A 13,135-nucleotide genomic window follows, 5' to 3' on the forward strand; every position below is an offset into this window, starting at 1 on the left:
GCCCGACACTGCCAAACTACATACAGCTGTGTGTGTGCGTGTGTGTGAGTGAGAGAGAGAGAGAGAGAGAGAGAGAGGAAGAGAGTTGTTACATCTGCAGTTAATGGAACAAAAATATATATAGAAAAAAAACCAAGAGGTGAGAACTTAAGGAAGTGTGGGAACAGTTACAGAAAGAGATACGTAAAAAATTAAAGATGAAGATAAAGCAAGTGAAGAACAATTTTTTGGGGATGAGGAGGATAGGCAGTATGGAAAAGAGAAACGGGTGGATGAAGGAAAGAAATGTAAAACGGTGACGAGGAGAGTGTCACAGAAACTCGGAGGGAGAGTGGATGTGCCAACACAACGGCTTCATTTCAGACGTTACATCACTCCTTCCTCTCGCTTCATTTCATCGCTCATTTGTTGTTGTTTTCTTCAGTACTTCCATCGAGTCTCTTTATTTTCTTTTGGTTTCAAACTTCCTGTTTCCTGGAACTAAACACCCAAGGCTTTTTGGGTACCAATTGAAATGGATCCACACAATCGAGTATTGGAAAGTGTAAAGAATTGTGGGGAGAAGTCTGAGCAGAGTCATGATGCTGTTTACTGGTTCTTGTTTAAACATGAGCAACACATTCTCACCGAGTCTAGAAACACTTAGCCTGTCAATTCTCGCTTGTTACTACATGCACACGTGTCTTTTCAAGAGGAAATCTGGTATTTCATTGGGTTAAAATAAATATATGTGATTAAAAAAAAGGTTTAAAAAAATGACTCTGCAGGAGAAGTATAGACTTGACGGTATTGATAAAGCATAAGAAGTAACGGATTATGGGGACAAATATTGGAATTTGTGGTTTGTTTCTTTTTTTGTTTTGTTTTTATTTTATATATAAGACTCTTCGGAACAAGTTTTCAAGCAATCATAGGTTAGGGCACCTATAAGCTAGATAGCTTCAGCCTTAACCCTTTCGGTCAGCCACATGTATCTTTCTTCTTTTTTTATTTCTTTTATTCCTGGTGGTTGTATATTTTACTGATCGCGATAAATAAACTCACTCATTCATGTAACTCAGCGATGCGTCGGTTGGTGGTGTACTGAACGTAAGTTACTCAACAAAAGTTCACAGTCACCTCATTTATGAGTAGACTTAAGACTTTCCTCTTTAATAGTCTTATAGTTAGGGCTGAATCAGGTTCACCTGGTCCCACCCCTAGAGATGCTGCTATAGGCTGATAGGCTGCTGGGGGATGTTTAGGATACACTGAGCACCTCTCTCCTCTTCTCTCCCTCCTTGTGGATGAATTTTCATCTCTCTATTGCACATTACTAACTTAAACTTAGAGCTTCTTTGGTCGATCAGAGTCGATCACTGTATTGTATGAGATAGCTACACATATAGAAAGTATCCATTAAGTCCAAACTGTCCATTGGGTAATAAACGAGTAAGGTGGAGTCACATGACTGCAACGTGAAACGTCACTTTGTGTCTGGCAATTACTAAACACCCAGTGTTCGAAAAGAGTATATTTCATTAAATGTCCATTACACAATTTTTACAAGAGTATAAACTAGTGCGAGCCTTCTCCTGCTGCGAGTCTGTCGAGTGGAAATGTCATCAGGGCGAACCGACCCCGGTCCGCGGAAAAAAACCTTTTATAGAGCCGCTGTGTTTTCAGTCTTAATGAGTCTGTTAGTCTATCAGCAAATAATCCAGAGCCTGAATAAACACACACACACACACACACACGCACACGCACACACACACACAGTTCCTAATGACAGCACAAGGAGCAATTCACAAGCTTCTGTGTGTGTTTTTATTGCGCCCGTGAATAAAACTATGGTCTTCAGCACACGTCCGTCACAGCATTTCTCTTTCTCTTTTTCCACGTGTTCATGTATCAGAGTGCCAAACGCACTTGGAATCATTTCAAAATTAGACTCAAAAGTAGCTTGTACAAATATTACAATAAAATGCAACGTATAACGCGGCGTATTACACACCGTATAGTTGCAACGATCTACACGCCATATAGTTGCAACATACAACGCAACTTATGACACCTTGTATAGTTACACCGTATAACACCCTGTATAGTTACACCTTTTGACACCCTGTATAGTTACACCTTACAACGCACCGAATAACACTCTGTATAGTTGATGCATATAACACCCTGTATAGTTACACCGTTCAACACCCTGTATAGTTGCAGATTACAACGTACCGTATAGATGCAACGTATAACGCAAAGTATAGCTACAACATACAACACGCCGTATAATACATCGTATTATCCAGTCACCAGGGCTACGCCCCTTTCCTTAAAGGGCCCTCGTGAATTCGTACTCCCCTACAGTATAGTTGCAACTTACAACACACCGTATAGCACACTGTCTAGACACCCAATGTATAGCAACGTATAACATGTTGTATAGACGCAACATTTAACACACGTTTAGTTGCAAGGTATAACGCTCCATATAGACGCAACATATAAAACACATATTGTTGCAATGCATAACAAGTATAGACGTACAACGCACTGTGTCATGCACCATGTAGTTGCAACTCCCGATGGAATCCAGGCGTACCGTTACAACCTAACTTTCGCTTCCCCGCAGGCGACAAACAATGACCTTCCGGAGGCCGAAACAAAGTTGGGGATGCGTGCTGGTTACAGAGCGCATACGAATACATGGGAGAGGGGAGAGAGACATAGGTAGGAGATAGAGAAAGAGAGAGCGAGAGAGAAAGAGAGAGAGAGAGCTGGACAGATTTGCGTGAGAAGAAGATAATCTCTGTGGGAGCCCGCCAGCGTATGAACACAGACACACACGCAAGCAAACACACGCACACACACACACACGCAAGCAAACACACACACAAACACACACACTCTCCCCTCAGGTGCTCTCTATATAGAAAACGACACTTCAAAGTAAATACTTTTAACCAAGACCAGACAGACAGACAGAGAGACAAAGTTCCTGAACGGCCGTATAGTTATTTTGTTATAACTCATTACAGCCACATCACAAACAATAAAGAACAATGTCCCAGTGGCCTCACAGTTCTTCTACAGAGAGAGAGGTGTTGTCTTGTGTGTTAGTTTGCGTAAATGAACATCTGGTGTGTGTGTGTGTGTGTGAGTGTCTGTGTGTAAATATGCAAAAAAAAGCACAAGTAAACAAATTAGGTCTGAAAGAACATGTTCAGGCATGTGAGTGTGGTTATGTCGGCAGTGTTTCATAATGCTCTCTCTCTCTCTCTCTCTCGCCCTCCTACATGTCCATGTCATACAGCTGTTTGCTTTTTTATGTTTATTGTTTCAAGACAAAAAAAAGGAAATGGAAAACATTATTGCCGCCCATCTGACTTCATACGTTCTCCTCTCCTCTCCTCACCTCTCCTTAGTTGTTGAAGAAATTTTTTTTAAAGTAATACCGACTGTTTTCAGGGATTCGCCACTCAGCTTTTTGAAGGCAAAGACATAGATATTCAAGAATATTTTGGGAAGTGTGATGATTTCAGTGGCAGTGGACCAAACAAATATTTTATCATATCATATCATCTTTTTCTTTTTTTCCTTAGGGTACTTTTTTTTTTCAAGACGAAGCCCGTTAAAAAATATACATCTGCTGAGTAGCGTGTACGAAGCAGTGAAGTCAGAGTATTTTCACTGTGACCTTCAGACTGGTATTTTGGGCCGCACCCCCATACTTATGACTTATGAAAGCTCCAGAAGTTTGTGGATTACAACCCCCTCAAAAAAAAGTAAAGAATTTTTAGAAATAACACATTCCTGTCACTTTGTTTATTGTGCATCATGTCATTTTCATATCTTCTTGACAGCCTGACGGGCTTTTTTAAAGATGTTCAGACTGAGTAGAGCCCCGGTGACATACTGAGTTTGATATATTTACATTGCTTTAAGCTCAACCTGAGGAGCCTTTACACATTCAGCGCTGTCATACCTAAACCGTGAATCTAGATTCTGTCATGAGAAATGCATTTGTAAAATGTGCATGGTTTAACTTTGGCCACAACAACACAGAGGACCATTTATAGAGGGACTAACGGGGCTGTCATGTCACCCCCCTCACATTCATTCCCGCAGTACGACAACATGCTCTCGGGGACCTACCATGAGGGAGTGTCTGTTGGCCGACAGCAGTCCCGAGCCGTACCCGCTGCTCAGAGCGCCCATGGCGCCGTTGTGCGTGTGCGCGGCCCCGATGAGGTTGTGCATGTCACCGTGCCCGCTGGGCATACCTGTCGACGGGCCCACCGCGTGGCTCCGCAGCACGTGGATGGCATCGTCCAAACGCTCCAGGCGGTCCTCGATGCGACTTTGCTGCAGAGTGGAGAGACACGGGGGGGGGGGCCGAATATAGATTAATCCCCTGCGGAAAATTGCCCCCTAGAAATGTTCTGTTTGAGAGACTTTTGTTGGAAACTACAGAGACTAGAGACAAGTCTTTTTCAAAACATGACATATGTGTGATGTACATCTCCAGCAGGAGCTGATGGGGCTCAGTGCCACAGGGGGGGGGGGGGGGGGTGAGCCAAAAAAGAATTGAGGGATGGATTATGACACTTATGCTTTGGGTCTTTTCACGTCTGGTCAGTAAGCAAAGCAACTACATCTACACCTCCATACGATGGAGGGGAATGGAACTCGTGGATTGGACATGCACACGATGTGGTGTGTGTGTGTGTGTGTGTGTGCACACCAGAGAGTGCAACGGAGCCTCGTAGTTTGGCGACGACGCTCCCTGTCCGCCGTTCCTCGACCAGGCGGCTGAACTGGCAGCTAGGAGAGAAGGAGACAAGGAGAAGCATCATCATGGGAGGGAGGGAGGCCGGGGGAACAAGAAGTGAGATTCAGAGAACAGAGATGGAAGATGGGACGTGAACGGGAGATCTGGGAGTGGGATGAACAATTAGAGACGTAATGCTTCTATTTTCCTTCTTTTACTTGTGTTTAGTCTGGTTCAAGCATGTTCTGTGATAGCCAGCCAGGGTGTAACCCCCCCCCCCCCTCACTACAGCTACACAGGCCACGAGTGAAAGAAAATGGACGTCTGTCCGCGTGTGTATCAAAGCCAAAACCTCTCCTCCCATTTAGATGTCGCGGAAATAAACCACTCAACACACACACTTCGTTTCTTTTTTACCATATCCATGCAAAGAGGGTTTTGTCGCATCCGCTCGGACATCATAAATGTTGAGATGAAGAAGAAAAGATGAGAACAAACCAACTCATATCTCGCAGCAGAAATGCAAATACCGGGCTTTTGTCTTTGTGAGAAGAAGGGAGAAAAAAAAGGTACAAGTGGTTGATTAGCATGAGCCCTCTGCTGAATAAACACGCTTTTGTGTCTCTGTTGTTTTCTTGCTTTTGTGTTTGCCGCCGCTCTGAAGGCCGTCGCGTCTGAATCGACGGGTCTCATTAGCTGGTAGACAGCGACTTGTGTGAATTTACATCAATATGACGCTCTGAGCGATTGGCGGGCTTCAAAGCGCCGACTTCGCCCACATCGCCGCAGAGAACGCTTTTTTTTTTACGGACGTCCCCAAAGGTATCGGGTGGATCGTTGTGGATCGACGTGTGCAGGTTTGGGGAATGGAATTTAGTCTTTGGGTAAAAATGAAACTTGCATTTTTGGTATTCTTACCTCAACTTTGTTATATGGCTTGTACGAGTGAGCTGAGTCAGATTCGTAAATGACTATGGCTGAACGCGCTGAATACCAATAACCAACGGCCCGGTGATACCACGAAAGGCGACGCATCCTCGCCCCATATGGAAGATCCGTAAAAGGAAAAGTCTCTTGTCTTTATAAGCGCCGGCAGCAGAATTAAGAGGCAAACAGAAAAATGCTGTTGATGTCTCCGCAGGGCCACTGAGATAAAGAAGAAATGGTTCCATTTAGTTCCCCAATGGTTCCACAGCAAGGCCAATGATGACTGCAGGAGGGAGCGAGGTCCAATGAGTTAAGATGTCCATAGTGATATTGTAGAATATATGCAATATATATATATATATAAAAATACCCTTCTATATACTATATATATATATATATAAAAATACCCTTCTATATACTATATATATATATATATATTGCATGGTGATATCGTTAGGCCGTGTGGATACATTTTGAAATATTTGAGCTCACAATTGAAATCACAGAGTCAAACAGGATGATGTCAACATTCATTATGAAGAGTAACTTATACGGGGCTTTTTAAACTAAAAATAGCTTCAAATCAATAAAGTATAGGATCAGTTAGGGAAAGAACTTGGCAGCAACCCGAGAAATAAAAGAATTCAAGAAAATTGGTGAATGCGACAAGTTTAAGAACTTTTTGCATGAGGCTTATCATTCTAAATCATTAGAACACACCGTACGGCGTTTATTGGAAATACTACTCTGTAAAAGTCATATTTCAATGCTGTGAGCGCCACAACTCCATTCACATCAAATTGTGTTGGTGCATACACATTCATTTTAGAAACAGAAACCCAAAATATCTGCATGGGTATAAACTACAAAACTCTGAAAGTAAACGGTGCCGTTCTGCTGCACGTCTTGGTGAAATATGTCTTTCTGAAAGCTCGATGATAAACCACCGTAGTTATGGATATGGCTTTCTCCTTATTTTAATTTGTTCATTTTAGGAACGTACCTGTTTGAATTAACCCTTGAATGAGTCTGTGTGTGTGTGTGTGTGTGTGTGTGTGTGTGTGTGTGTGTGTGTATTCTTGCATTAATTCATTCTAGAAAGCAAATTTGAAGACTGAGGAGGTGAAATTTAATTTTAAAGTCACATTATTTTTTTAGAAATATAATCATTCATTATTTAATAATGAAATTAAGTTCTGACATCTAAATTTTTTTTGAATTAGTTTGTTTTCTTCTCTGAATTACAGTTTTCCGACGGTAATTTTTGTTATAAAATTGAAGCTATCCGTCAACGATAGCTAAAGTTTTTAGCACCATCCCACGTCGAACAAGCCGCAATGCGTCGAGTATATTCAAAAGCACCCGTCCCCTCTGGCTCTCTGAGGCGGTTCAACCATCAATTCAGTCAACAAAGAGATATAAAAGGGATCCAAGCGTTCTGAGCTGATGAGCTTGTTTAATTTAAGTGTGAATCAACTGAAAATGCCCCAGTTTTAAAATCTTCGATTGTTGCAGAGACATTTTGTTATTTTTATTTCCTTTTTCTCTTTCCTTGTTTTCCTCTTGATTTCTACTCCTTCTCCTTCTCTCCCTGCTAAAGCCTCCTTTACTATCATATCCCGGTTCATTGTTGTTGTTGCTTCCTCTTCTCGCCTTTCTTCTCTTGTCTTTGCCTTTCAACACATCCACTCCTTGTGTTCCTCCCTATTTTCGCTTCCTTTTCACACTTCCTTTTGTTCCCTCTCATTTCCTTTTTTTCGCTCCTCTTTCTCTCCTTCCACCATCTCCTCTCTCCTTTTTTACCCCGTTCTTACCCCTCCTCATCTTCGTCTCCTCTTACCTCTTCTCTGCTCTCACCACTGATCTCTCCTTTGTAACTCGGATCTCATCTCATTAGCTCTTGTGTTTCTCCCCTTTTTCTTAATTGTCTTCCCGTTTTGTCCCACAGTCTTTTCTCTCCCTTCTCCTTTATTCATAATACATGCTCATTACCATATGCTAATTAATGAATAATCACCTGGGTACATTTATGTGAAAATACAAATATATGTATTTAACGGCAGGGCAAATTATTCAGTCTGACTCTGTAAAACAAGCCCTGCAGAATTAGCCTTAATACCAATTTGCTCTAATAGGCGTCATTTCTAATTTGTAAAAAGTGAAGTAACTCCGACACAATGATACACACCAATTATGGTTTAGCAGGCAATATCCAAGGCAGCTATAATGACGGGGAGGGGGAGAAGGAAGAGGGAAAGGGAGCCGCGAAGGATTTGTCGAAGCGGTGCTCGGTGCCGCTCCGAAATATCAAACGGTGTGTGTAGCGACAATTAGAGGAACATTCGATACAACTATTATTGGGTAAAGTCATTTTTCACTTTACGAGTTTACAGCCGCCAGGAGGAGTAATTAGTGGAAACAAGAGGAAAAGGAAACGGAGGAGAAGGAGGAGGCTATGGAGAGAAGTCACAGTATCTATAATGTGTTTTCATGGTCCTTCTTTAGGCTAAGTGATGGCACTTAAAAATAAGAAATCCCTTTCAGTTTGTTAATATAAATGTCATAGCGCTAGCTAAATGTGCCGTTTTTAATTTGTATAGATGAAATGTATTCTTTGTATTTATTTCTTCCTTCTTCTTCTTCTTCCCATGGCTGTATTCAAGTCCCATTACATTTGGAACAAGTTCAAGTCTCATTACATTTGGAACAAGTTCAAGTCTCAGAACATTTGGAACAAGTTCAAGTCTCATTACATTTGGAACAAGTTCAAGTCTCAGAACATTTGGAACAAGTTCAAGTCTTAAGTCATTTGGAACAAGTTCAAGTCTTAAGTCATTTGGAACAAGTTCAAGTCTCAGAACATTTGGAACAAGTTCAAGTCTTAAGTCATTTGGAACAAGTTCAAGTCTTAAGTCATTTGGAACAAGTTCAAGTCTCATTACACTTGGAACACGTTCAAGTCTCAGGTCATTTGGAACAAGTTTGCAAGTCACTTTAAACAAGTTCATGTCTCAAGTCATTTGAAACAAGTTCAAGTCTTAGATAATTTGGAACAAGTTCAAGTCTTAAGTCATTTGGAACAAATTAGTAAGTCATTTTAAACAAGTTCATGTCTCAAGTCATTTAAACAAGTCTAAATCAAGTTCAAAGTCCTCATATTGATGATTTGTGAAATTGAATACTCCAGCACAAATCCTGTCTCCTTTTTCTCTCTGTTTGTTGGTTGTATGATGATGGAGCTGGTGTCTTGTGATTGGACGGTAAGTGTCATGTGCTACCTGTGAGGGCGGGCGGGGAGCCGACTGGGGTGGAGGGATTTGACGAGTAGCTGTTGTTTGTGTGGTCCGGAGAGTAGATCTGGAAAAACATCAACAAGAAAGTCAGAAAAGCATGTCGAACAATATCGATCAATTGATCACAACTCCAACGGACACAAAAAGTATTTTTAAAAATCAGTCACATAAACTAAACAGACATCTCACATACATTGTGCGTATGTTCGTGTGTGCTGCACTTACGGATGCGAGTGCTTTCCCTAAGGCTTCCCCTGTCTGAGAGCTGCTGGCTGCTGCACTCGGCGCTCGGTTAGCTGTGACACACACACACACACACACACACACACAGGAAGAAGAGGGATGTATTCTTGTAAATAGGATGTTGTTAACTCGATCATTTAATTAAAAACATATTTATTATGCCTGTTCCACCTAAAAATCCAATTATGTCACTTTCATGAATTAATTTGTTTTCCTTGTCCACACATGAACACACATACACACACACAGTTGTGCCTAGTTTTACTGCGCAGTGATTGGACCAAGGAGTGGAAGAAGTGGTAGTGCCCAATGTGTTTAGTTATGCAGGTGAATGTTGTCCAATGGACATTAATTCAAGAGGCCTATGTGCAGGACGGCGGACCATGATGCATCTCTTCTGTGATGCATTTAACACGCCACACTTGAATCCACGCACATTGCGATCTGTGGAATTTGCACCAAAGTTAGAAAATAGTGGTGTGTGTGACCACGCTCATCTTTAAACACTGACTGGAGTCAGAGACAGAAATCCAACAGGAAGCGACGCTCAGCCTCTGACGCCTCGTCACATGTTCGCTCACTGACTGCAAATGGTGGTCTCCAATATGACTAAATCTGTTTCACACACTTGAAGAGACCGCCGAGGCCACAGAGGAAGGAAGTGACCTCACAGGACCAGATGAGCGCCCACACACACACACACACTGAGACTGAGGCAGAGGAACTCATCTCTCCTGATAGCAGATCCCAGATGGAAACTTTATGCTTGCACACACAAGTTAAAAACGTGCACACCACACACACACACGCGCGCATACACACACATGAGCATAAACACACACACACACACAGCAAAACACATCCTTTCATGGTAAATTAATCCATTACAGAAATTGGCAGGACTGTACCTCTTTAAGCTGTTATAGAGAGTGAGAGAGAGAGAGAGAGAGAGAGAGAGAGAGAGAGAGAGAGAGAGGAAGCAGCATATGTTTTGGGGTTAAAGCCTCATGTCTCACTCACGCCATACCGCTGGCCTAGTAAACCATCCAAGGGATTACTGTTATAAACAAGCACACACACACACACGCACGCACGCACACACACACACACACGCACGCACGCACACACACACACACACACACACACACACACACATACACACACACACACACAAACACTTGTATCCTGACTTGATGCATAATTTACAACACATGCAATCGAAAAAGAAGGAGGGCATTCAGAAAATTAAACTGATTTAGAAGTGTTGTCCATCTGTCTGTCTATCACCCAAATTTTTTTTAAGCATACTTTTAAAAATGTAAAATCATATTATTTTTAAATCAGTTTTTTCGTTTTTTTATACAGCTGAGTATTTTAGTCGTTTTATTTTATTTATTTTTTCTGTTCATGCTTGCTGCCCTGTAGTCTCTTTGCGGTGTCCCGATTCCATATTCCATATCAGCTTTATATTACTATTCATAGAAAACAGTGTTTTTGCAGCTTGTAAGGAATCAAATGTACTTCAACATTTTTGTACCAACAGGAAATGAAGATGTGATGCTTGTTTTTACTTCCTCTTTGAAGTAGGGCTGCAGCTAACATTCATTGGGATTGATCTGCTGGTTGTTTGGTCGATAAAACATCGTAGACGTCCGAGGTAACGTCTGCAGATGTGTCAATAGTCCAGAACACTTGATGATCAAAACACTTCCCGATTTATTGTCTGTCAATCGACTCATCGCTGACTCAACTAACCGCTGCAGCTCTCACAAAAAGAAGCTTAATCAGTCATTATCGTGGTACTAATAATCCACTTTTTTCGTGGACACGGCCAACACTGTGGAGGTAGCACCTAGGTACGCGCTTTAGTTCAGCCCCGTTTCCTAAAGATCACATTCCAAAATCGAGTGAAAACATTGGTCATGAAACGTATTTGAGACCTGAGTCAAACTGACACACGACTTTCACCGAGGAGACCACAGTTAGTGTCCAGAGTGACCACAAGTTAACTTGACTTATTTAAAATTCACGTCCTTTTCGTGAATAAGTTCAAATTGAGCCACGATGACTAAACCTAATGTAGGAGTTTTGCTGTACTTTTTGTTGTTGCTTTGTTTGACCTCATAACGTTAACCACATGGTTTGAAACTGTTTGAAACTTGCAACCGTTTCCGCCGCAATGTAATTGAGCGTGCAGTTCAGTCGTTGTTTGTCGGAGGCAAGGTCGGTTGGTTTTGTGATACCTTCAGGGGCGCCACCTGCCGCACGCCATCGAGAGCTGAGGAGTACGAGTCTGTGGTTCCGACAACAAAGAGCAGGATTGTTTCAGAGCTCATGATTAAAATCACTTGTAAGCGGCACAAATCCACGGCGACCGCAGCGGCTGCTGCTCTCCGCGGAGAGAACTCACTTTGTTTGTTTACTCGCACAAAACGGACCGACGCAGAGAATCGGCCTGTAAGCGCCGCCCGTTTGAAGTGTTCACATCATACGTTTGCATTTAAAGTGACAGCGTCATGTTTTTTTTATTATTAGCTCCATGTTGTGTTTACACTCATCTGCTCTGGCTCGTGTGTGTGTGTGTGTGTGTGTTTGTGTGTGTGTGATAGCTTTGTGGAATGTTGGAGACGTCTTCCCATGAAAACAAACTTTCAATCTGTTTCTTATTGCTGGTCCTATTTGTTCTATTTGACTCAAAGCAAGGGGTCCATATGGCATGCGGTGTGTGTGTGTGTGTGTGTCGGTGATTCCAAAGTCGAGCCAAAACGGAGTAAGACTGTTCCTTCAGTTTCTCACCACCCGCCTTCTCCCCTGACGGTGACGTTTGGTTATTAAGTGGTTGAAATCATCCAGAGTCGTATCACCGTTATGTGGAGGTAAAAATAATAATGGGAATTATGCTTTTAAAAATGATATGCTGTGCTTACACACAGCACACAGTCAAAGCCCACGTCCAAGTCAGCTGTCAAACGCTTTGTTTCACAAAACTTTGTTTCACGACATTCATTCAAACGAGAGGAATACGACCTCATGCCGTTCCACTGACGAGCTGGAGTCAAACACAGGCGCGCGGGGGCGTCTTACCCATGATGCTTTCTGTGCCGTTGGTGGAAGCGGTGCACGAGGCGGCGCTGTAGTGGTTTCCCCCTCCGCCGCTCCCTTCCCCTCCTCCTCCCCCCGCCTCTCGGTGGAAGCTGGACATGGGGGGGAGGCTGGAGTTGATGTCTGCAGACGAGTGCGACGGGTAGCTCTGCGGAGAGATAGAACTGAATGAAAGTTCCAGGGGGAGAGAGGCTGCGGGGGGAACTCCCCCACTTTGATGACACTGACATGGAGGAAAATGTTTTTTTTGCTGTATAAGTTGAAATGCTATTCAAATGTGTGATTGAGGCATTGCCGGATTAAATACGTGCACATTGGAACATTTCCAGAACAGAAATCTGAATATTGCATGAAACCAGGTTCAACATCCTTTAAATGTTTTTGTTGAAATAGTAAAGCCTCCATATATCCCTCCATAATACATAAAATAATGTGTTTAGTAAATGACATAAGAAGGACAGTTTGGTGTATATGGAGATTGAGAAAAAAATATGACATGTTTGTTGACGACATGACAGAAAGTGTACGTCTTTCTATGTTTAAACATACACATGTTCCATCTCATGCTTACTCAGTATTTTTCTCATAGTTTAAAAAAAAGTTATAAAAACAAGAAACAGAAGCAACAGAGGAAATGTTTAGAATATGGAAATGCTTTATGTGGAGAATATAAGGAAACGTTAAGACATTTAAGGGAAAGTTGACTTCCCAAAGTGTCACAACCTGTATACGATATGTTTTCTGCCAGGATGGCAAAGGCACATCGACCGACCCAACAAACGGGGACTAGCCAATCAGAGGCAGAGTGGGGCGGGGC

General features: G+C 42.3%; 1 protein-coding gene across 6 annotated transcripts in view; it reads right to left on the bottom strand.

The window, feature by feature from the left end:
* Positions 1–13,135, bottom strand: part of LOC130204886 (transcription factor 4-like) — a 216,077-nt gene that overhangs the window by 27,009 nt on the left and 175,933 nt on the right. For all 6 annotated transcript variants that reach the window (XM_056431859.1, XM_056431860.1, XM_056431862.1 and 3 more), the window contains 5 exons: positions 12,301–12,466; positions 9,199–9,269; positions 8,959–9,037; positions 4,727–4,806; positions 4,138–4,347 (listed from right to left, as the gene is read on the bottom strand). In XM_056431859.1, the coding sequence (XP_056287834.1) occupies positions 4,138–4,347; positions 4,727–4,806; positions 8,959–9,037; positions 9,199–9,269; positions 12,301–12,466 (606 nt within the window). The remainder of the gene's footprint in view (positions 1–4,137; positions 4,348–4,726; positions 4,807–8,958; positions 9,038–9,198; positions 9,270–12,300; positions 12,467–13,135) is intronic.

This window comes from Pseudoliparis swirei, chromosome 15 (assembly GCF_029220125.1).
Source record: "Pseudoliparis swirei isolate HS2019 ecotype Mariana Trench chromosome 15, NWPU_hadal_v1, whole genome shotgun sequence".
In the NCBI taxonomy this organism is placed as follows: Eukaryota; Metazoa; Chordata; class Actinopteri; order Perciformes; family Liparidae; genus Pseudoliparis; species Pseudoliparis swirei.